This window comes from Macrobrachium rosenbergii, chromosome 9 (assembly GCF_040412425.1).
Source record: "Macrobrachium rosenbergii isolate ZJJX-2024 chromosome 9, ASM4041242v1, whole genome shotgun sequence".
In the NCBI taxonomy this organism is placed as follows: domain Eukaryota; kingdom Metazoa; phylum Arthropoda; class Malacostraca; order Decapoda; family Palaemonidae; genus Macrobrachium; species Macrobrachium rosenbergii.
Window position 1 is genome coordinate 20,987,423 of NC_089749.1, and position 25,239 is coordinate 21,012,661.

Genomic DNA, 25,239 nt, shown 5'->3' on the forward strand with positions numbered 1-25,239 from the left:
TGGGAACTGCTACTGCGAAGACCTTTCCCTGATGCACCTGGAAGCAGGTGAATGCCGTCTCTGTTGTTCTGAAGAGACCAGAGGTTTACATCAGGTCTCGTATCCCTTATAATATTTTACTTCATTTAAGGCAAGGGCCCGTGCTGACGCCAAATCAAGTGATGGTGATCACTGGTAAATCTTGCAACTGGAGTTTGATGCGGTTGTTGCTATGAAGGATGACTCAGAAATTTTGTTTTTTTCTTTCCTCAAAGTTCTAGAAGTTCCTGCTATAAGAGAGAAAAAGAGAATAATTGACAGAAAGACTCTGTTTCTTCTCATACTAACAAATAAGAAAAAGACAGTTATAGCTTTATGGCTGCTGTGATCTATCTCTGCTACCAACTGCTACAGAAGCAAGACCAGCTTAATTTGATTCTAAAGCAATAACAACAAATCCATTTTGTGTCTTCCGCTGGCGAGGAGAGGTTGATAACCATTCGACCGTGGGAATTAGCATTGTTTTTATTATCGAACAAAAGTACATTCTCTGAGATGCAGAATGCTGAATTTGTACGTTGTTCGCCATCAGTAGAAGATACAAGAGTACTAAAAAATGATGCTGTGCCGCATATAACACCGAAGGAGGGTAAGATAAAGACGTCCTTGAAGTCATTTGATTGTAAGATAAAGACGTTCTTGAAGTCATTTGACTCTATGCGGGACCGATTCGTTTATTAACTGGTGTGCAATGGGAATGTTTGATGCTTCGTTTGATTACGTTTTAGGATTTATAATAATCTAAAAAAGCCTTTTGTTGTCTATTTATTCATCAGTTTCATTATTGTTTTGAGATACGACGCAAACATGTGTCCAAATCGAGAGAGAGAGCAATGGTAAAATGGCTCTCGAAAAACCAAGGAAAGGCTAGATTTCCACGTTCTGTTAAGGCTTCTCTTTTTATTTTGCAAGTTGTTTAGAGGGGAAAGCCAATTCTGCTATACAAAATTCGGCAAGATATAAGAGAGATATATTAATGTTATAAATACATGCGTTTCTGTAGTGTGTGTTCCTTAATGTTTAAAAGTAACAGTTTTCTGTAATATGCTATATCCGTAACTCTTGGGAACATGCAGCGTGTTGCCGCCCTTTTTGTAATTGTTGTTGAAGCTGTAGAGATAGAAGCAGATGGGTTGAGGAACAGAGATGTGCCAAGGAATTTGTGTTTCATCTCAGCCACCCTCCATAACCTTGCTGAGACAGGGATTAAAATCGTATAGTGTCGGTATCCCATGCTTAAACAAACAGTCTTAAGTAGGCTAATCACTGCTTTTGACAATATTTCCAAGAATTATGTGACATGTCCTTCAGCGATAGGAATCAGAGTTCAAAGGTTCATTGGTCGGGTTTAGACAAAGCTGGCCTTATATCAGCACAGGACCTTACCTAAATGTGATAAGGTGTTAAAAAGTAAAAGGGGCCTTTTATGAACCTCTCCACTCGTCCTACCGACTAGACCTAGGGTTCACCCGAGACCACTGGAAGTTTCTTGGTGGTCTTCGTTCAACGCCTCGACGTGATATCGAACCCGTCGTTCCGATACCTCGACTTCCCACGGCATAACGTAAGCGCTTTCGGATGTTGGTAAGCATAAGGCGTTGAAAGGTATGAGGCTTTGTGTGGACCTCTGTACTCGCCTACCGACTAGGCCCATGGTTCAACGACTCGCTGCTGTGATATGGAACCTGCCATCTCGATATCTAGACTTGCCCAGACATAACGTAAGCGCTTTCGAAGGTTGGTAAATAAATTAGAGGCTCTGATTAAAGGTTTTGATAACAGAACGTTTTCGCCACGCGGTTGAAAAAAACGAATATTTTGTCCAGTGGCTAACGAGCATGCGCTGATCGTGGATATATAAGGCCGAAGACTACACTGATTAGGTAACAGTTGCGGTGGTCTGTACTCGGCGCCATGACTTCGATTGTCGGCGTAGCCCTGTTTGCTGTGGGATTCCTGGTTTGTGCCACTGCTGGTGAGACAGATGTCATTTATGTTTTTACTTTCTCTCTGTTTCTTTATTTTCACTCAGGCCAATTTTTGGAAACCCTTTCATCGGCTTTCATCCTGTCCATGAATGAAAGCCTCTTAGCTTTAACAGAAATTTTCATGTTCGTAAACATCTAAGCCAGCATTATATTTTTAATTTCTTTTATACGCTTCCTGTTATATATATATATATATATATATATATATATATATATATATATATATATATATATATTTTCTGTATGCTTGCGGTAATAATAATATATAATAATAATAATTGCCATCTTCGTTTCATTCATGATGATTATTTGTATCCTCCGCTAGATTTCTTCTCTGATAATCGCTTATTATATTACCCTCAAATATGATTTTCTTTTTTAGTGTGAAGCGAGATGTAAATGTAACAATAAAACTATCTTTGGTTGATCGGAATCAACAACCTATCTATCTATCTATATATATATATATATATATATATATATATATATATATATATATATATATATATATATATATTTTTTTTTTTTAACATGATACAACTGTAGAGTCGTCCAGTAACTTACAATGGCTCACATAAGTAGAAAGCTTTTTTTTCATACGGTACTATTTAGTATTTCCTACTTGAATTCGTTGTGGTTTTGCTCTCGCTGATAGAAGCATTTCCTTGATATATGGAATAAGTAATGGTTATCATTAACTTAATTTAGATTCTGCCATTTAGAAAAGTTCTGTAAGCCTAAGATACCTTTAACCAAATTATATGTGATGAAAAAAACTGCTAAACTCATTTACATGAGATGTCTGTTTTAAAGACCCTTTTCATTCTCCAGATCCTGGTCCTCGACTACCTAAGCCTACTAAAATCCCTGTAGCCAAGGTTTACAATTTTAGAAAGCCTTTATTATTATTTTTTTATTATTATTATTATTTATTTATTTATTTTTTTTTTTTTTTTTGCCTTCTACGGTCCGTACCATACCAAGCGTTCTGTACTTGGACCCATTCCCATAAGAAATGTTGATTAAGAGGCATTTCTCCACTTTGTAGCTCCTTGGGCCTCAAGTGTTCCACGATGCGCGCGAGAATGTCCCGCTGCCGGATCACAGAAACTTTTCTATGCCCCGGAGAAGACCTACACGTATTTATACACTGGGAGATCTGAAATTCACGTGAAGGATGTGGAAGGTGGCGTCTCCCAGATGGAATGGACGTCCCTGGTCGATCTGACGTGGTTGACCCCATGTGACATGGCTATTTCCTTCAAGAATCCAACCTTTGGAGGGGCTACTGGTAAGAGTAGTGCAACTGGAATGACAGAATGTTCAGAAAATGACTCTATTCCAAGAGTCTAAACCATCAAACAACTGGTACTACAATATTTCTTCTTGATGCTGATAATCACTTGATCTCATTTTTCCTCTTAACTTTCTTGCAGGTACGTCAGAAAATAGGTTTTTGGCTAGATATCCTATGGTAGTAGCTATGGTCGATGGAAGGGTACAGCATGTTTGCAGCCACCCGGATGATGACACTTGGTCTATCAACTTGAAGAAGGGTATTGCTTCTGCTCTTCAGAATACACTGCCATCCAACTCATCTGTCAATACTGGGCTTAACTTTACGGAAGTAAGTTTCCCTTGTTAATTTATATCTTAAGTTCAGCCTGACATCATTTCCATATCATCATGCTGACAGCTGACACTAGAAAGCAATTATAATCTTCAAGAACAAATTATCGTAAATTTAACTCAAGGATTAAAATATACTTTAGCTACTATATATATACATAAAGCAGAAAAAGAGTAAGGTTCCCGGAGCACATTTTTTGTTTCATATCTTTGTCTATTCACAGACAGATGTGGCTGGGAAATGTCCTACCCTGTACAAAGTTGACAATCAGGGAGAGAAGATTTTTGTTGAGAAAAAGAAGAACCATCAGTTCTGCCAAGAGCGATTCCCATCACAAGATGAAACACCCGCGTCTTGGATCAAAGCTCCATTGCCTGTTCTCAAATCTTGGTCCACCTGCAAACAAGAAATAACAAAAGGCATCTACACTTTTATTACCTGTGAAGACAAAAACATAATCAAGCCAGCTATTGGATCTTACAAATACATTGATGCTAAACAGGAATCAAAATTACAACTCCAGTCTGAATCTACAAGTACACCACCAGCTCTTTCCACTCTCAGTGGCACTATGGTACGCAGAAGTTTGCGGTTTGATCATGAAACCCTTAAGAAAGATCCCAGCAAAGTTCCAAAACTTGAGCAAGCTCTGAGGCAAGTTTGTGATAAGACAAAAGACACAGCTGAAAAGGATGCTGCTTCCTTGGTTGATAGAACTATTGATCTCATGAAACATGTACCAGAATCGGCAGTAGAACAAATGCTACAGAAAATCGAGAGTGGAGAGATCTGCAGTGAAAAACAAAATATAGAGAGTCTCTTTTTGGATCTTCTTGCTTATGTACAGGAAGCCAATGTAGTAAAACTTATGGTAAAGGAAATTGTTAGTGGTCATACCACAGGAGGTAGAGCTGCTCTTTACACAGCAGCCCTCTACTTTACTCCCAGGCCTTCTCTCCAGGCAATTGAGGCAGTGAAACCTTTGTTTGAGCAGACTAAACGATTCCCAATGGCCAGTCTTGCAGCAGCCTCTATGGTCAACACATACTGCAAACATCATCCTCACTGCCAACAAGAAGCTCCGGTTAGACAAGCTGCTGAGACCTTGAGCCACAAAATCCAGGAACATTGCTCTTCTCATGGAAGTTTAGAGACTCAAAAGATTTGTCTGGCATTACTGAAGTCTCTTGGTAACATGGGTGTGATGACCTCTGAAGTAGCAAGGACTGTCATCAACATCATAGAGAAGAAAGAAGTCAAATTGGTAATACGTGAAACTGCTGCACAGGCTTTCAGGAATGCCAAGTGTGAACGTGAGGTAAGGTGCAAACTGTGATGTAAAGCAAATTTATAATGTCTGATTTTCACATACAGGAAAAAACAGATTAGAAGATGAATAATAATCATCATCTGTTTTCTGACAGCTTACAAGACAGCTCTTCAGGATTGTTCTTGATCCAAAAGTACAGACTGAGGTTCGCATTAATTCCTATCTAGTTGCAGTGAGATGTGCCAAGGAAGCAGACTTAAGGACTGTCTGTGAAAAGATTTCTAGAGAAGAAAGTACTCAGGGTACGTATATTGAAAGTTAAAACAAAAGTAGTAAACACAATTTCACAAGAGTGGTAACAGTGCATTTTGATTCTCCTTAGATGTTTTGGGATGATGTTGTTGCCTCTGTCATTCTAGACATGTATTTCAAACATGATGACGATGCTTTAGCTTATAGTAGCAAACGAATAGAGCTGCATCAGCAACATTAATAACTCAATAATAACAGTAATAATCATTCTTGGTTATTATTTTCTTAGTTTCACAGTTTTGGGAATTGCCATTGTCTTTTACATATGGTTTCCTCTAAAATTACTTATTCGGATAGCCTGTCTTTCATAATGTACATCTTAAAACCCTTGAGAGGTAGTGTTGCACTCCATTTTTTTTTTTTATCCACAGGAACATTTTGAAATAAATAATTACAGTCATTAACACTATCAGAATATCACAAGCATTACAACTGTCTCAATTCATGAATGAGTTCCTTTACCTGTGATAGTGGCAAGCTCTATGTTACACCTTGATAGATTTTAAATTATTCCTATGCTTTGTACCCCTCTACTGGCAAAGGCTTAAAATTTTGGACTAGAAAGTAGACTACAAAGAACAGTATTAGTTAGCAATATACATAAAGCATCTGGGAAGACGCACTTGCCTCACCTCACAATCAAAGTGTTTATTCATTTTTATCAGATATTCATTATTTCTACATCTCTTTTGCAGCTCGTGGATTCATCCTTAGCCATCTTCTCAACCTGCAGGAATCTTCTGCACCTCATAAGGAAAACTTGAGGTACATTCTCTCCGGCATTTCAGTTCCTTCAAACTTCTCAGCTGATATTCGAAAATACTCACGAAATATTGACCTTTCTTACTACTCTCCATCATTTGGAGTTGGAGCTGGCTTAGAGTCTGATGTTATTTATGGTACTAGGTCATTCATTCCCCGTTCAGTAAGACTTAACCTGACCTCTACTTTTGGAGCAACGCCAGTAAACTTTGGAGAGTTTGGATGTAGATTTGAGGGTCTTGAATCTATCATAGAAAACCATTTTGGACCAGAGGGATATTTTCAGAAAACATCAGTGGGACAGATCATAAGAGATGCCATGAATTATGCAGAGGAACGAGGTGCCGGTATTCTTGATCATGTGTTGAACAATATTAGAGAAAAAAGGCGCATTAATTTGTCATCTGTCCCTGACTTTATCAAGCAAATGTATGGCCTGAGTGAAAGTCCAGAAGTTCGAGCAGATTTCTTTGCTCGTTTCAGTGGACAAGAGGTTGCGTATGGGTCATTGACGAAAGGCTTTTTTGAGGGTTTTAGAGCTAATGGAATAATTGATAAGTTCTTTAGTGCTATTGAGGAAGCACTCCATGAAATGGCCGAGGTGAATTTTCAAACAGCCCGAGCACTTCAGATGGCACTTGATTATTCCCTGCCAACAATCCAAGGTCTTCCTCTACGAATGAAACTGAATGGAACAGCTGTCGTTGGGTTAAAGATGGAAAGTAGACTTAACAGCCTTGAAAGCAGTTCTCCAAGCTTACTGAAAGTGAAACCAAGCCTCTCAGGACAAGTCAATGGATTCATTGGATTTGATTCATTCATAGCATCATGTGGTGTCCGCTCAGTGAACCATATTGCTAGCAACAATGGAATTTCCCTCAACATTAAAGGAGGGGCAAGATTTGAAATTGAACTAGATATCCCAGAAAAAATGGATATTATTGATATAAGAAGTGAGAATTATCTAATGAAAGCTGTTGAAGGACAAGGTGAAGCTAGAATTAGTCCTTCTGGAGTCAGGCTATCTGAAGTCCAGCACCGGAATTGCTTCCCATCTCTAGAACATCAACTTGGTTTGAAGGTTTGCTATGATCTGAGGTTCCCAGATATATTCAGAAGTCAAGGGTTGCCTCTTGGACAGCTATTGACTGTAAAAGTGATGGGTGAAAAGTCTGAGCCGTCCATGAAAGGCTGGAAGTTAACGGGCAATGTCCAGAATGGGTCAGAAATGAAGGAAGTGAAAATTCAGATGGAGGCCGCTGAATCATCCTTTCCAAGAACGGCTGAAGTACATGTTACATCTTTCGTGGATCAGGGTCTTAAGACGATATCGGCATCAGTGTCATCACACACATCTGGGGGATACAAGGTAGAGCTCAAGACCAAACATGAGGAAAGTGAAAAGCTACTGGAAGTTGATGTGTACAGTGGCAGAAGCCACAGTTTCAGTCCTGAGACACAGGTTTTGGAGGTCAAGCTTTCTGCCAAAAACAATGGTCATACAACTAAGGTGCAAATTCTTACAAAGACTCAAAATTCTTTGAAGGCATTTATTGATCATCACTTCGAAGGTAAAGAATATATGAGAGGAAACTTAATTTTTTGAAAACATATAGTAACTCATTATATTGCATCTAAATATTAATGTTATTTCTGTGCCAATTTTAAAGCTTTTCAAGAGCATTACTCAGCCATTTTATAACATCAGTGCTTTTCTTTATTTCATGTAGTCCAAGGAGATATGGCATATATGGAGTCTACTGGACTTCCTTACCCACGCCGCCTAGAGAAATTTTATCTTCAAACAGCCATAAGTGACATCAAAATGGTTTCCTCTGTTGAAAAGGAGAGTGATGAAGAGTGGGCAACTGTTTTAAAGGTTGGATCAAGAAATGCAGAAAAGTTTTCTTTTATGGCAAACCATCACATTGAGGGAACCTGGGAGGAAGGAATGTCAATAAAAACAGCAGTCAATAGTAAGTTAACTAGACTGAGATCAAATTCTTTGTATATCATGAACTACAATTTCATGCTCTTTTTACAATGTGTCCATGGTAGTCATACTTGGATATTCTTTTCACAGCAGTAATGGGAAGCACCCAGTTTAAAGCAGCTTTTGATATCTACAATACACATGAGAAGAGAGGAACAGCTCTTCAAATTCTCAGTCCTCAGGAGACTTCCAAGATAGTTGAACTTGAGGCAGTGATGCTCAGGTCAGGCCAATCATACAGTGTCAAATTCCAGGTATTATAACCAGATGTTTTTCAGTTGTTTTAAGGACAAAAAGCATGGCAGAAAATCTCGAGCTATGTAGGTAATGTGACATATATGTTCTTCATGTCAATATCTTTTCAGCTCGATATCCCACGTCACATGAGACCACTCAAGTTTGAAATTAAACTGGAAGGTCAAGGAAGTGGTCGCTACCACATACAGACTGCTCTTAGACACGGAGGTCAAACTCTGGTAGAAGGAGATGGAACTTCAACAGCTGAGTTTGGTCCCATTAGGGAGCAGTTTGAGATAGACCTCCGAGTGGTAACTTTAGTCAGCGAACCTCATAGGATTTCCTTCGCTTGTATCAGGGAAAGAAACAAGAAAGAGTTATCTTTTGAAGTAAAAGATCAGGAACAACCACTTATTGGCCTCCAGTGGGAATTATCTTCAGAGGGTGAAAGAGAAACAAAAGCTCATTTTACATTCCTGCTCCCAAGTCTAATGGTCAACAAGGTTGATGCCATTATTAGCCATGAGAATATCCAGGTCAGCTTCAACAGCTTAGTTTCACCGAAGAATTCCCCTCGAAGGGTGAAAGGTTTTGCAAATATTGACTTTGAAAACAAGAGAGCAAAGGCTGATGTCTTATGGAATGCCGATCAGGATCCAAATGAAAAGCTGAGTATTGAAGGCACAGTTCTTGGTGGACAACTTCTCTCTCCTCAGTTTACTGTGCGGTAAGTTCACTATTGACTGCACTTAAGACTGTTATATTTTAGTGGTACTATGATGGATGGTATGTTTGCATATTTTTATTTCTTTAAAACTAAATTACTATATTTCTATGAAATTTCTATAAAACGTCTACATATTAAATTTCTGGTTTTCACATACAGTGGTAGCTGGACATTTATTGGAAGCACTTATCATTACAAGACAGAAATTCACAATTCTGATGCCACGTCTTGGTTATTTGGAAAGAAGGACATAAAGGTTGAAATATTAAATCCATCCCAGAAAGCCTTAGAGCTCGAAACAAACATAGACATTCAAAAGCAATCATCTGGTGCAAAACTCAGTCTAGAACTGCAGTACAAGAATCCTGAGAGCAAAGAATTCAAAGTCAATTCTGACGTGTCTGTGGAAAGTCTTGGGAGGCCTTTCAATTTCAAGCTAAATTCCAAAACAGAATTCATTTGGCCAGAAGAAAGGCATTCAGCCATTGTCTTAGAGGGAAAGTATGAACATCTCCATAATCAAAGAGAGATCTTCGTAAAGGTAAGTTCTCTTATCTGCTGTTAATTTGTTTTTTTTTATAAAGGCCTACTTCAAAAGTGATAATTGAAAATGTTAAATTGTAAAATCCACTGTAAAACCCAAGTTTATTTTATACGACTATGAGGAATATAAGTTTCACATATTTTGATACAATAATTTTCAACCAGGCCGCAGTGTGTAACATCCTTTACAATACAGATAGTTAATTTCATGAAGATAACCTTTGTAAACGGTTACAGAACATTGGAATTTAAACAGTTTCCATTGCAGGGATTTTCCCCTGTGTAGAAATGTCTCAAAAGCATTTTTCTGTCCTATATTCAATGATAAAAAGCCATGAATGGTATACATCACAAATCTATTTAAACTCACCAATTAAATAGAACTTCTTTTTTGCATCAGAATCTCTAAGCCTCATAATAATTCTATTATTGGAGTATAGACTCAAAGATTACAGCCTCAGATGCACAACAGTGCATTCTTTAAATATTTCTGTATACTTTTCTTGCCATCCATAAGAATGAAAAACCAAACTGATTTTCACAGGCAGAAATAAGCAGGCCATCACTGAATAAGCCACAACAAACGTCCTTCACTTTATCACACCAACCAAGCTCATATATGGCTAAATGGATGATTGATGTAACATCTCCAGCTGAAGGGGCTCATTATGACCTTCAACTTTCTTCTGAAGGAGGGATTCAGTCGTTGAAGATTGGTTTCGACTTAAGAGAAGTTGTTGCCCTTCTCAAGGCTGCCCACCAACTAATTGGTGTAGGATCTAGCCCCTCAGAAACAATGGGCAGTGCTAAGTACCTGATCATGTATGAGAGGACAGAACCTGCTTATCACAAATTTCTTATTCAGTCCCCATTTACACATATGGAAGGAGAAGCAAAGTACTCTCCATCAGAATACAGAGTCACCCTCCATCCAGAAAGGCACAGAAACGACAAAAGGTATGAACTGACTGTCACTTCCTCTCTGCAGCCTGTTCCCTGGGGAAGAGAGGTCAAATATAAAGGCCGAATTCTTTACCCCTTGCTAGAAAGAGAAAGGAGAGCAGAGTTTGCATACACTCATAGTGAAGGGAAGATTAGGGGAACACTGGATCTCGACATTTTCCCAAGATCAGAAGATAAAATCACAGGCACTCTCGAGTCCACTGAGACAGCAAGAAATAGCTGGAGAGTGGAGGCAAAACTGTCAGGAAATGTAAGTACTTTTAATAGGCGTAATTTCAGAAAGTAAAATAACAGTGCATGATTTTCCTAGTTCTGTTGAAAATAATGAGAAATGTTTCATAAACTCAGTAACAATGCTTGTAAAGTAGACCTTTAGAACATTTCTTTGTTCTAAGTTTCAATATGTAAGCTTAATTACAGGCACTCAAGAGTAATCCAAGGATTGTAGTAAGTGCTTCATATGCATCTCACACTGTTGGTTTCGATCTGGTATTTGAAAAGACTGCATCAGCCAGGCCATCTCTTTCTGTCTCTGCAAAATATGACAGAAGTTTTGGAAGGAATGCTGCTGTAGCATTCACAGTAAAAACTGAGGCAAGTCCATTGGTAGATATATCTGGATCCGTGAAACCACAACAGGAACCATCTTGCAATGGGGTAGGAATGTCTGCTGTTGCACAAATATCCACGGTAGGAAGATATGACGTTTTCTCCAAGCTCTGTAAGCCAGGATTTGCCAAAGTCACAATGAAGAGGGAAGGAAGTGACAAAGCTACTGTTGCTAGACTGGGTCTTCAGGCTATGAAAGACCTCGAGTTCAGCATCTCTGAGAAAAATGAAAGGCTTCAAGAAGAAAAGTATATTGCAATGACGAGAGTTAGTCTTGCAGCTCCAACCCTTGTAAATATAGAGTTTAACTGGAATTCTGAGAAGACTTCAGCGTTAATGGTAAGGTGATTGTACTTTTTCTGTTTTGATAATTACATTTATTTTATTTCACAGCACAAAAAATCTGTGTTATTTTCAAGTTTTGTTCAAGAGTAAGGATGGATAACAGTTACCTAGATGTTATTTAGTAACCTGTAAACCACAGGCAACCTACTTTTGACAAAAACTGATAATATATCTGGTGTTTTTAGTTTAAGTTACAAGGCTCACTTTTTCAAGATCTAAGGGATCTTTTGTGAGCAAATAGCTTTTAATCTAAGTACTCCTGTAATGTATGTGAATGCTTATCTAACCAAAGTACTCCCCTAGTGTATGTGTATTCTTTTCTAACCAAGAATGCTGCATCTGAAAAGTGGAGAAGAGAGTCTTCAGGAATTTGGTCTTGGACAGAAAATATGGGAAGAGAAATTGTAGCCGTTTCTGGGTCTGATAAACCTTCAGCACACATGGCCAGACTTTGGCGAGAGGCAAAGGAAGAGTGTCAAAGAATCTACATTGATTTGGTGAATTATAATATCATACCATCCTGGATAGATATTCCGACCATTCAAGGCGTTATTGGAGGTTACAGAATGCTGTGGTCTCAAGTAGATGCCATAAAGAACAAAATGAATAATGTTGCTATAAGGACTATACAATCGCTCAGAAGTCGATCTTCAAGCCCTATTGAGGCTGTAGATGGAGGTAAGCAATATTCTGTGCCATCATGCTATATACTGTATGTTTCCTACACTAACATAACAAAATCTTATTTATCACTTTTGAATTCCTTTTAGAACAAAAACAGGCTGAGCCATTACGATCTTGAATTCATGTTTGAGAGAGAAGCCTTTGGTCCTAAATGGAGTTACATAGAAACCTGTAATGGCTTTATTTGTTTGTTTTGCATTTTATAATATACACACGTATCACTGAAGCCCCTAGGAAATTCTAAAATCTGAAGTAACTTTCAAGTGGTATTCATTTACATTCTACCAACTATTTTCCATATCTACATGCTTATGATATATACTTCACATGAAGTAGAATAAACCAATAACATTATATTCTCTGATTTTTAGTGGTGATTGGCACTGCTCGGTGGATGAAGACTGGGGGAATACCTGAGGAGATTAGGCATCTGGCTGAAAAGATCAAGAATAGTAGACTGTGGAACGACATCAAGACTTTCTTTGACCACTTGGGAGACATGTTCGGGGAGCAAAAGGAAACTTTCATAGAAGTGTTAAAAAAGTATATGGATACGCTAAAGGAAGACCTGGAAAGGATTCGCTGTGATATTTTCTCAAACAACATTAGGGTTCAAGAAATAGTTGACTGGATCATCAGTGATCTCAGATTTGTATGTATCAAGTTAATGAAGACATATTTAGATCTAAACATCTGTTATAAAGTTACTTGGTTAAGTACAACAGAGTTCATCTAATAAATATCTTTCTTTTCAGGAAAAATTGGTGATCAAGGGAATGGATCGTGTTATTAACAAGGTAGTTCAGTCATCCCTCCTCTCATCCACTGAAATCAGAGGTGATCACATGGAAGTTCAAATTCCCCTTCGTCAACCTGTAAGCTCTCTCACACAAGCATGGAGGTATGCGTTGGTTAATCCTGTCCCTGTTCCTGAAAATGTTATTCGATTATTTGAGACGCTGACTCTACAACCTGTTGAGAACTTGTTATGGTCATACTACAACTTCTTGCCACAATGCTTCTCAGACCTACTGCCTCCATACAACAGCACAGCAGTGCTTGTAGATGGCTCAGACATCCTCACTTTTGATGGTGCAGTTCTTCAAGCCCCTCAGTCACCTTGTAGAGTAGTGTTAGCTACCTATGAGTCAATGCTGCTTACTATGGAATACCCTGGATTCTCACGTGTACCGCAGATACATTTTGCATCCTCTGGTTCCCAGATTTTTGTTACACCTGACCACAAAGTAATGATCAATGGAAATGAGGTCACCAGTCCAGAGGCAAGCATAGGTCACATTATGGTCAAGAGGAGCCCTGAAGAAATCAAGCTCACGGCTCAAACCATGGTCGTTCAAATTTACCCACAGAACAATGTCATCACTGCTGAAGCATCTGGGTGGATGTTTGGCCGGGTTGCTGGTCTTTTTGGTACTTACGATGGAGAAATGGGTAATGACAGAGCTACTGCTATGGCCACTGAAGCATCTAGTTTTCATGAGCTTGTACACAGTTCATGGCAGGAGGATAAAAAATGCCCAACACCAACAGTTACACCAGTAAGTGAAACACCAATTACACCTTTCAGGTCCCTTCAGTGTGAAACTCTTCTGGGAGTTCGATCTCGCTGCAACCCCGTGGTTCGACCAGAGCCATTCATCAAGATGTGTCTTGCCAGCAGGAATGCTTGTGATGTTGCTAGGGCCTATCATTCTGTTTGCTCCAACAAAGGAGTGAAGGATGTTTTGCCTTTGACGTGTTAGAGCACTGTGATCTGTCTGTGTCTTGCCTACCTCACTGATAACAGTATGTTCTGAGGTGGGACCCTGAACTGAAAGCCTTCGGTACACATGCTTTATGCAAAACACCCAAAATTAATAGGGTACAATATATGCAAAAAGTTTAAAAAGTTGCATATTGTTTTTATAGTTTCCCTTACTTTATAAAATGAATACTAAAAATAACAAAAGGGCAAGAATTATGTATTTGATTTTCCTCGTCTCATGCTCCTGAAAAGAAACGGATTTATAGATTTATGTCAACTGGCACTGCAACATCTTTCATCATGAAAATGGTTTTATGTCACAGCAAGAATGTTTGCAACTTCATTCTGAATTCACACTTTAAAATTTTTGAGCCTCATTGCCACTTCTATCAAATTCCAAAGGCCTCTCACAAGTTACTATGTTCCGACGTTGTCTGGTGTTCGTTGGTGGTCACCCATCTAGGTAGTGACCAGGGCTATGAGCACCTCCGATTCTTGCAATATATATCTTTATTCCTTGTAAAGGCTAATGAGAAAGCATCGTGCTTTATATAAGCTAAGCAGGGAGTAAAAAGCAGTGATTAGTCCCAAACGGAGCAACAGATTGCCTTGCATAGGACAGAAGGTTACAGGGGAGAGAATCCCAGACCTATAATATTCATTATGTAAAACCGACAATATTACTGAGAAATCTGGCTGATTCCTAATTAGATGATTTTCAAGTTTATTATCAGATTATTCAGACAAAATGATTTGGTAACCGAGACGGGCAGAAAATAAAAAAAAAATAGGGGTCTTTTTTTTTTTTTTAACCCAAGTGGGAAATTGCCCGTATAACGAAATAAATCCAGAAATATCTGGTAGCAAACTCGACTCACATCGGAATAAAACAGGTTCCAGCCTCGAGGTCGCGCGGGCAGGGAGTGGAATGCACTTTTCCTATTATATAATTATAGTGTACCTCTGATGATATGAGCAGTGTATTATATCTCTGGTGGTCAGCCGAATGTTGCAGGTCGTACCTGGTGAAGAATAACCGTAACAGATAGATTAGCAAGTAAATAAAATTGGTGAATAAGTATTTACGTCTCTAAGCTAACACTAAGGAAATGTCAACTGTAGTACTAGATAAACCGCACGAGAGAATCTAACCACTGGTTTTCAAGTTCATAATTACATATTTAATATTACGAATCTTTAAACAAAAAAATATAATTAACACATTGGTTCAACGAAAAGGCGATGTTTTGCGCCACAACGAGAGAGAGATAGCGAGAGACTGCTTCCAGCAAAGTTTACACTGCTGGAGTACAACTACGTCACAAGTATGGGAGGGGGATCCCTTGCCTGATGGGCATGTTTTCCTACTATCACTTTTCAGCGGTGAATTCACATGACATAAATTTGATAAAACTATTTTCTCACCTTGTATATGGAACTCATCGCCACCACTGTCTGCAAGCTGTGTTAATATAGGTAGTCAAATGACTCGGACAAAAAAGAATTTTTCGGAGCAAAAGGTTTGAGTCTTCTCCAGGACCGAGAACCCGATTCTCCATTCTTGCCAAGGTTCTTGGGGTTGGCGCCTGGAAATAATTGTCACTTACCACTTGTTCAAACAATTAATACAGGTGGATTCAAAGAATGACATTATGCTATTAGGTCAATAATGATTTCCGATGATGTTTTCAGGTATATTTTAATCGGTAAGATACTGTCAAAAGAATAATCTAACTAAAGAGGTTAATTTTTCCAAACACCGAATAATATTTGGCAACTACACTTACGGAGATGATTCAACCGCTGAAAACAAGAAATGACAATCAGTCTAACTGTATGGAGTTTGCGTCTTGGTTGTAATTCTATGAAGTCGTTTATCGTCATCCGGTATACAGTTACCTTCCGTCTGAAGTGATGCTCGTATGGACTACAACATTTATTCTCCTTTTTGCGAGAGGTAAGGTGGATTTGTCTTCTACGCTGTTGTGTAGAGAAAGGATTTAATTAGTGTAGCAGGTTCGAGCCTTCAGAAACTGCTTGGTGTATGTTGAACTTCACGCTTTTCGCGAGTGAATTTTTGTCTTGTTAACTAACAAATTTGCGTTTTTATATATATATATATATATATATATATATATATATATATATATATATATATATATATATATATATATATACACACACACACACACACACACACGTCACTTGTACACTCTTGACTTTTTTTAATATTTAAAGTATTAAATCTGACAATTAACGTTTGATATGAATTCACTATACCTTGGGAATAACTTACCCCCAAAGGGAATTGTAGTTGTTTGTGCTTCTAGGCTGGCCAGAAGAACCTCTTATCAGTGACCGTTTCCTTTGGGACTAATGTATACCCAAGGCTGTAAATTCGCTATTAAGCGATATTTACGGCTAGTATTTGGGATTACACACACACACATTATACTGTATATATATATATATATATATATATATATATATATCTCTCATTCAGGACTGCGTGACATTTAAAAGATGAAAAGGGTGGCTGGATTTGCAAGGTTTTTGCTGGTAATGAAAGCTAGACTTTCGAAGAGCGTGAAACCTAGCTCAAAGAAATTAGGAATATATTTAATCACTTTTATCGTAGTGGGTTAGCGCCATCACTGCACCTCACGCGGTGTTTTGTAGACATTTCTTAAGGTTCTTTGTAGCGTCCCTTCGGTCCCTAGCTGCAACCCCTTTCATTCCTTTTGTTGTAACTCCGTTCATATTCTCTTTCTTCCATCTTACTTTCCACCCTCGCCTAACAGTTGTTTCATAGTGCAACTGCGAGGCCTTCCTCCTGTTACATCTTTAAAGCCTTCTTTACTCTCAATTTCCCTTTCAGCGCTGGGCCGAAGGCGGATTAGTGCCGTCAGTGCCCCTCATGCGGTGTACTGTAGGCATTACTTAAGGTTCTTTGCAGCATGCCTTCGGCCCCTAGCTGACCCCTTTCGTACAAGAGGAATTTGTTTCTGGTGACAGAAATTCATTTCTCGCTATAATGTGAGTTCCGGATTCACAATAAGCTGCCAGGTCCCGTTGCTAGATAACCAATGGTTCTTAGCCACGTAAAAATAAATCTAATCCTTCGGGCCAGCCCTAGGAGAGCTGTTAATCAGCTCAGTGGTCTGGTTAAACTAAGATATACTTTTCCCTTTACTGTACCTCCTTTCATATTCTCTTTCTTCCACCTTACGTTCCACCCTCTCCTAACCATTGATTCATAATGCAACTGCGAGGTTTTCCTCCTGTTACACCTTTCAAACATTTCACTCTCAATTTCTGTTTCAGCCCTTGGCCTAAATTCTATATCCAATTCAATTCAATTCTTTCAGCGCTGAATGACCTCATAGGTCCCATTGCTTGGCCTCTGGCCTAAATTTTATATTCCAATTCCAATTCCAATTCCAATTCCATATGAATAGCTTCGGCAGTCGGTGGCATGAATATCTCTCTCTCTCTCTCTCTCTCTCTCTCTCTCTCTCTCTCTCTCTCTCTCTCTCTCTCTCAATACTATACCCTGCTCTGTAACATTCATCATGGTAAAAATTATCATTAAAAGATTAACATTAAGGAAACTGGTAGAATATGATAACGATTAAACGGCTGAATCCTTTCGTCTACTAGGAAGCAACACCTGTCATCACCAAAATAATCCTTGTAGTGGTACAAGTTTCTGGGTCAGGATCAACATTTCCCAGTTCCAAGCCCTTCCCACCACTCAGTTTCGTTCATAACCCGTTAGTAACAATTAGAGGATGGGTTCCGGTGCTTGGTCTTCAAGACCTAAATTTCATAATCAATCAATCAATAACATTTAGAGATTTCCCGTAAACAGCTAAATAAAATCATGGCCTCCATCTTTGTTGACCGAGATGCAAAGGTCTATACGAGTGAATTGCTCCATTGTATATTGCTGCACGAGCATATTGGTTGCAGCCCCTGGATGAGATGGTTGATTTTGACCATTTCCCAAACCTGGATTGTAAGACTTAACCAAACAAACCAACGCCATGCAGTATAACAAACAAACCAACGCCATGCAGTATAACAAACAAACCGACGCCATGCAGTATAACAAACAAACCAACGCCATGCAGTATAAAGGTCATTGGTTGGGAAATGCTGGTGCAACTGCTTCCTGTCTCCTCCTCATATTCCTTGTACTAGTGCTACTGCTTGTTTAACTTTTAGTTTTGTACAGTCTGGAGTCTCTCTTTAACTTCTTGTTTGTGACGTTTGATTTAAAAGATTGTTATCTATGAAGATGTCCGTTTTCCTCATTATGAGACTTTTCACAATACCGAATCTATCTATTTCATCATGAGAGTTGGCAAGTGTTTAATTGATATGTTTCTCAGGTATAGAACGTGCATTGTACTTGATGCATTTAAAAAGCATTCCGTTTTGGGTTACTTGGGTTATTGAATAATCTTATACGTTACTTATGACAAATGGTCAGCTGGCGTTTGTTGAACTTTCCTAGGCCGACATTTGTGTTTTGTGGTTGAACACTAAAAATGGATGAGAGGAATAGTTGTTCCTTTGTAAAAAAAAAAAAAATTTAAATGAAAAATAATTACAAATATAACTGTATGGTGCAATGGGAAATACCATTACTTGGTTTTCCAAGAAGGTGCACGGCAGGATTTTGATACAGGGACATGACGGTGTTGGTCTCTACAAGGAAGGCTGTGATCACGTAAGCCTAGTCCTAGCAGTTAAAGCATGAATGTGCCAGTGACTACTGTTTTGGGGGAAATGTTAAATTTTTCAAGGAATATAGATGAACAGATAGATAGATTCTACATATACTGAACCAATTTAATGTATTTCGTTCCCTTTCAGATGGTTACGACTTCGTCACTTGTCAGTCGAGTGGCTCGTCCTTTGACATCCAGTCATTCTTAAATCAGTTTTGTTCCCCTGGCTCCACCAATCCGGGATGTGCGGTAAGAAAGTTTCTTTTTTTTATTATTTTTAAATCTTTCGAAGATATGTGAAGCTCATATTTATTACGAAATATTTAGAAATGAATTAATTTTTGATAGAATCATTCGTTATGCACATTAAGTAATAAAGCTGATGGTGTTTCAGACATTTACTGCGTTCCACACATATTAACTATCAGATATTAATAGGGAAATTTCTTATAATTTTATTTTTATCTTATATACCGATAGCAAGATGCTAGTAATTGCACCCTTTCATAGGCATTATTATTATATTATTATTATTATTATTATTATTATTATTATTATTATTATTATTATTATTATTATTATTAACAATAATGCAAAATGTTCCACTAATACACAGAAATATATAATCCTAAATTTGAAATTGCAACTTTCCAATTCAGACGTATCTGTTATACTACAAGCACTTGTATGAGTTTTATTTTTCACATTATTATAATATATATATATATATATATATATATATATATATATATATATATATATATATATATATATATATATATATTAGTACTGAAGCTTACTATTATATAAGGAAATGTATTTATAAACGAGCAAATAAGTGAATAAAATGTCATTCTTGAGCAGGGCAGCGCCGTCGTCTCCCCAGGTTCTGGGCCAACCACCCCCAGGCCCCCGGTCACTGCGCCTCCCACGGTGCGCACCCCCAGGCCCCCAGTCTCTGAAGGCTGCTCTGCCAGTGAAAAGCTGTGCCCCCAGCTACCAGGGAAATGTGTCCCCAACAATGTTGACTGTGGCATCATTGGTAGGTGTCTTATATCCTCCAAAATATTTTGGGTTTGGTGTCATATATATGCCCAGAATTGTATTGAATTGAATGCTCTGGTCAGAATAATATTGTCTTCAGTGGCATACACCCTTCGTAAGCTTATGTTTGATGCCATGTATTCTCTTTAATTTTAGGCCCAGTTCTCAAGTGATCTTAGTTTATATACCTCCCTTGATATTATTGGGTTTAGTGCCATATATATATTTTTTTTTAGATTTGGATTCAGTCTAAATTATGACATGTATAAAATTAGGGTCAGTGGCGTCACATGTTTTTGTTAATATTGGGCCTTGTGTTATAAGCGTGTAGTAATATTGAGTTTAGTTTGCGTGTCCTTGTTTAAATCGGGTTCAGTGTCACATGCCTTAAATGACAAGACATTCAGTTTCATATACCTTCAGCAAGATTGTGTTAGTGTCCTATGCAAGCGGTTTTATTTGGTTTGTCTCCACATGTCCTTAAAAATGTTGGACACATATGTTTTCAGTTAATTTCCACAAGTTCCCATTTATATTAAATTCGCTATCTTATGTCCCCAGACTTATTGGGTGTCAGTGTCTCGTCCCTTAATAATATTGGGTAGGCTACAATGTTATACATTTTACGTAATATTGAGTTCATTGTTGCTTGTAATATTGGGTTCATGGCTGCTTACCATTTGTAATATATGGTTCATGGGTGCCTATTTGCAATGTTGGATTCACTGTCATATATCCTCCTTGGTAATGAGTTCATTGTCATAGATGCCCGTTGCTAACTTGCTGATGCTGAGTTCAGTGTCGTATTATGTACTCAGTAATGCTGGATTCAGTGTCAAGTGTCAATAATAACGCGTTCATTGCTATTTTTCCTTAGTAATACTGCTATTTGATCTCATATATCCTCAGTTATATTGGGTTCTGTGTCATACACCCCATGTAATATAAGGTTCAGTGTCTTGTATCCCCTACAATATGGAATTAAGTGACATGTGCCCTCTTCGTCGTATAGCCTACCCTCGGCACAGGTTCAGGGTCATAAGCTGGTACAGTATCATGAATCATCAGGAATATTTACAGTATCATGAATCATCAGGAATATTGCTGTTAGCGTCATAAGATGTTATTTATATTCATCAGTATTAGCTGCAGTGTTATGCATCCTGATTAATGCTAGGCTAATAGGACTGTTTTAATTGTCAGGCATCACTGATCATAGTAGTTTATGTGACAAAAATAACCGTGTGTCCCCAATACTGTGGTTTGGTACCATAACTTAGTATTATCAAGTAATATGGCCGGCAAGAGGGTTCTAGCCTTAGCATTTTGCAGGAAGGAGAATTTCACGGGCGAACTTAGATTTTAAAACACCTTCATGTTTTCAGGCAGAGTTACGTGTCCCCTACCGAAAGATTATGGCGTTGAGACTCAGGTGCTGATATGTGGAAATGGATCACCTCTTGGCGTCAGGTGAGATGGGTTATCATTTTGCTTAGTTACTGAATAACTTACTATACATACCAATTCGTCTATCAGTAAAATTGTATTCCGTGTGTGTGTATGTGTGTACAACTGTCCCATGACATCATATTTAGGATTTCAGTAACTACTAATGATTATGAGGGGCTAAGCCCTGTCAAGTAACTGCAGGCTAGTGAGTGGGTTAGGTTTAGGTTAGTTAAATTGATAGAGTGACTGGTTTTTATAAACTACAATGGACAAACTAAAGTAAAAGAAGAGTCTGATACAAGAAAAAAGTCAATAAACATTCATACTTAATAAATGCTTCATGTATAATAGCAATAATTTATTTATTGTAAAAACGAGCGTCGAAACGACCAAAACCTGACCTATTTACCGTATGGGTTTTCTTTGCTTAACCTGAATGGGTTCTCCAGCTTTGGCAGATTACTCATAAAAGGTCTTTTTACCTGTTTAAGTTTACCTTTTAATACAAAGAAACTCAAACTGGTAAGTATACCCGTTGTCGTCGTTGTTTTTGATTGAGTTGGCGTCATTTCAGCACAGGCTCTTGCCCATAGGGCAGCCCTTAAAAGTTGAACCAAATCAGAGCTGTTCTTTTGTTTTACTGAAGAGAATAGAATAATGTATTGAATTTAGGCCAGAGGCCAAGCGCTGGACCTGAGGTCATACAAACTGACAGTAAAAAGGTTTGTAACAGGAGGAAAACCGCTTGGGAGCGCTATGAATCAGTCGTTAGGAGAGGGTGGGAAGTAAGATGGAAGAAAGAGAATATGAATGGAAGTACAGTAAAAGGAATGAAAAGTTATTATTATTAATATTATTATTATTATTATTATATACGCTGTCTTTGCAGGTGTGGTGATGATACTACCGTCCCTGTGTTGACGTTGCTTATGGTACAATGCCAGGGTAGCAATAGCATTAGACAAAATCATGTGGTAAGTACGTTAGAAAAATTGTTGAACTACTAGTTTAAACACAGACGCCTGGAAGACGATAAACTACATGTTAAGTAATGGAAAATGTGTAATTTAGAGAAAGGGGTCCTTTTGTGCGTCAGAAATGTCCCATTTTTAATAATCCTATATGACTTATGATGCTCATGTATTGTGTCTCACTAAAAGGAGTGTATTTTGTATGAACAACATTTATGCATAGCTATAATTTCAGTCTTCGTACCATATTTTACAATGGACTTCCTATGAAGCCTGTTTCTTGCGCTTTAGTTGTGGCATCCCAAGCATGTGTTAATGGTGTTCACATTCAGTTAACAAGAGACATTTCCTGTAGGGGTTTAGTGCCATCAGTGCACCTCACGCGGTGCACTGTAGGCACTACTTGAGGTCCTTTGCAGCGCCCCTTTAGCACTTAGCTGCAGCACCTTTCATCCTGTTTACTGTACCTCCATTCATATTCCCTTTCTTCCGTCTTACTTTCCACCCTCCCCTAACAATTGTTTCGTAATGCAACTGCGAGATTTTACTCCTGTTACACCTTTTAAACCTTCTTACTCTTAATTTCCCATTCAGTGCTGAATGACGTCATAGGTCCCAGCACTTGGCATATAGCTTATTTACATTCCATTCCATTTAATATATACAAGAATCAGTCAACCTTATACAATCATTTTGTCCATGCTAAGCATTCTGAAGGATTTAAGGTGTCACCTGATGACAGTATCCCTTATAAATGAGAAGGATATTCATGAAAACTGCTAATTCATGCACTATATCCACAGGAGAGCTTCAATGTCCTGGATGGCCCGGGTGACGATGGGGGCGCAGGTGTGTATCAGTGCTCAGGCACAGGTAGATGGGAAAGGAAACACGGCTCTTCCATTGAGGACTTGATTGTTTCTTGCAGGGATGCAGGTAAGATGTTTGCTGTTTTCTTTTCTTTTACATGCATAAACCGTATCCCTTTTAAAGCCAATAATGCAAATAAATATATAAATATATATATATATATATATATATATATATATATATATATATATATATATATATATACACATATATACATACAGTATATTATATAATATATGTATACAGTATATATATTTTTTTTTTATGTATTTTTTAGATTTGTAAATATTTTGAAGCCCCATTGAACTTCTATTTATTTGGCCTTGAAATCTGACTTTACGTTAAGGGAAACTACAAAGAAAAGAAAAGGATGATTCACAGCTTAGGGCTCTACTTCATGAGGGAATGTTACGGGAACTGGGTTAAATTAAGTAATTATATTTACAGAAAAGAATCAAAATGAAAATGGTTAAATGACTTATTAGGAGGTGTGCAATGCCCTGAAGATCTTCCTACTGAGTCTTGAATGATGGCAAGGCACAGTCCAGTGACATCCACTGCAGTCCTCAGCAATAGAGAGAGCAAACATTACACGCCAGTAAAAGAAAATATAGCACGCACACGACTGAAAGGCTGCACTGAGGGTGCAATGATCCTCGAGTGGGAATGAATGAACACTTAACACTCGGGACATAAAACGCCACTTGGAATAGCACTGGAAATGGCGCAATATTGATACAGGGACATACTGCACTCAATAAGCATTTCTAAGGGCAAAATGTCGTGGCTGAAAAGCCTTCACTTGTACTTTACCGTCGGGGGAAGCTGGTCTGGCAAAGAATGACGATGGGCGGTTGCACTCGTGGCACTCTGCACTAGTTCGCTTGGGAAGTTTGTCCACTTGGTGACGAAGGGGCTGGATTCCGCGTCAGGAGCTTCAGGTGATGACGGGGGCCCCTCTCAGCGTTCGTAGCGATTACCCGCGTGTCTCTTGCTAACTGCTAACTCCCATTTCTGACTGTTGACTGCCGACTGCTAACTGCCCACACTCCTTTTAAGACCTCTGTTGAGTATAATGACCGTGTGCAAAGATCTGCCGAGTATCGTGACCGTGTGCAAAAGATGTGTCATTTTCCAGGTGTTACGACCATCTGCTTGCATCTGCAGAAAGACAATTCAGCCAGCTTAATCTGCCTTTAGAATGGTTGTTTTAAGCAGCTTATTTGGGCTAAGCTGCTTATGGGAGTGGCACTCAGCCTCTCATCCTCGCCCTTTTTGACCGTGCCCTCTAAATGTCTGTTTCAGTTAAAGGAAAGGGACAGATCAAAATGTTGATAACTTTAAGTGTTTTGATATCTAGGTCAACTGGGATCGACTATGCAGCTACGGTTCTACTTTTGATAAACTAAGGGCAAACTAAGGGTCAACTGTGCAGCGACTTCTTGTAACTTATAATATATATTCATTACTTAAGGTTCTTTGCAGCACCTCTTCAACTCCTAGCTGCAACCCCTTTCACTCCTTTTACTGTACCTCCGTTTCTGTTCTCATTCTTCGATCTTACTTTTCACCTTCTCCTAACAAATGTTTCACAGTGCAGTTGCGAGGTTTTCCTCCTCATACACCTTTAAAATCTTTTACTTTCAAATTCCCTTTTAGTGCTGAATGACCTCATAGATCCCAGTTCTTGGCCTCAGGCCTAAATTTTATATTCCATTCCATTCCAGTCTCTTGTTAGACAGAATCCATGGGAGTCTCTGTTGTGTCTCTTTACGATAGTGTCTTGGAGAAAGCAGATGAGACACCCCAATACAGCAGGTTGGTCCTTTGGAGTTAGGCTATGTGAGGATCAGAGTTGTTCGTCAGAAGATCCCTTTGTCTTCCTTGACTGATGATGCACTGTGGTCTCTATTGCCTTGGAAACGAACTACTAAAAGGTGTTTGCAGTGTTTCTTTGGTCCCTAGCTGCATCCTATTCTTAGCCTTTTACTTTACCTCCATTCCCGCTTTCTTTATTCAGTCTTGCTATCCAACACCTCTAACTGTTACTTCTAAGCACAACTGTGGGAGTTCTTCCTGGTTCCACCTTTAGATCCTTGTACTTCCTTTAACATATTTTCTAGGTCAACCACTCCAACTCTCTCTTTTCACTGTCTTGAGCGCCGAATAGCTGAAAGTGCCCCAGCCTTTTGCTTAACAGCCTAAATTTCGTAAATCCAGTTCATCCAAATTTGATCGCTTTCTCCCAAGAGAAACTTTTGTTGATGGGATGGAAATCTTCATATATCAAAGTAGGAAATTC

General features: G+C 38.5%; 2 protein-coding genes across 2 annotated transcripts in view; both read left to right on the forward strand.

The window, feature by feature from the left end:
- The first annotated feature begins 1,151 nt into the window (after positions 1 to 1,151).
- LOC136841546 (vitellogenin-like) lies at positions 1,152 to 14,015 on the forward strand. Its single transcript, XM_067108518.1, has 15 exons — positions 1,152 to 2,014; positions 3,076 to 3,318; positions 3,464 to 3,654; positions 3,881 to 4,975; positions 5,082 to 5,229; positions 5,935 to 7,572; positions 7,732 to 7,977; positions 8,085 to 8,248; positions 8,360 to 8,958; positions 9,118 to 9,499; positions 10,046 to 10,714; positions 10,885 to 11,412; positions 11,748 to 12,096; positions 12,474 to 12,754; positions 12,858 to 14,015. The coding sequence occupies exons 1-15, from the start codon at positions 1,954 to 1,956 to the stop codon at positions 13,863 to 13,865; spliced, it is 7,602 nt and encodes a 2,533-aa protein (XP_066964619.1). The 5' UTR covers positions 1,152 to 1,953; the 3' UTR covers positions 13,866 to 14,015.
- Positions 14,016 to 15,663: 1,648 nt separating this feature from the next.
- The window catches only part of LOC136841908 (uncharacterized), a 32,663-nt gene continuing 23,087 nt past the window's right edge, over positions 15,664 to 25,239 (forward strand). The window contains exons 1-6 of the mRNA XM_067109329.1: positions 15,664 to 15,824; positions 18,749 to 18,852; positions 19,468 to 19,645; positions 21,033 to 21,117; positions 21,986 to 22,070; positions 22,871 to 23,003. Coding sequence (XP_066965430.1) covers positions 15,782 to 15,824; positions 18,749 to 18,852; positions 19,468 to 19,645; positions 21,033 to 21,117; positions 21,986 to 22,070; positions 22,871 to 23,003 — 628 coding nt within the window. The 5' untranslated portion in view covers positions 15,664 to 15,781. The remainder of the gene's footprint in view (positions 15,825 to 18,748; positions 18,853 to 19,467; positions 19,646 to 21,032; positions 21,118 to 21,985; positions 22,071 to 22,870; positions 23,004 to 25,239) is intronic.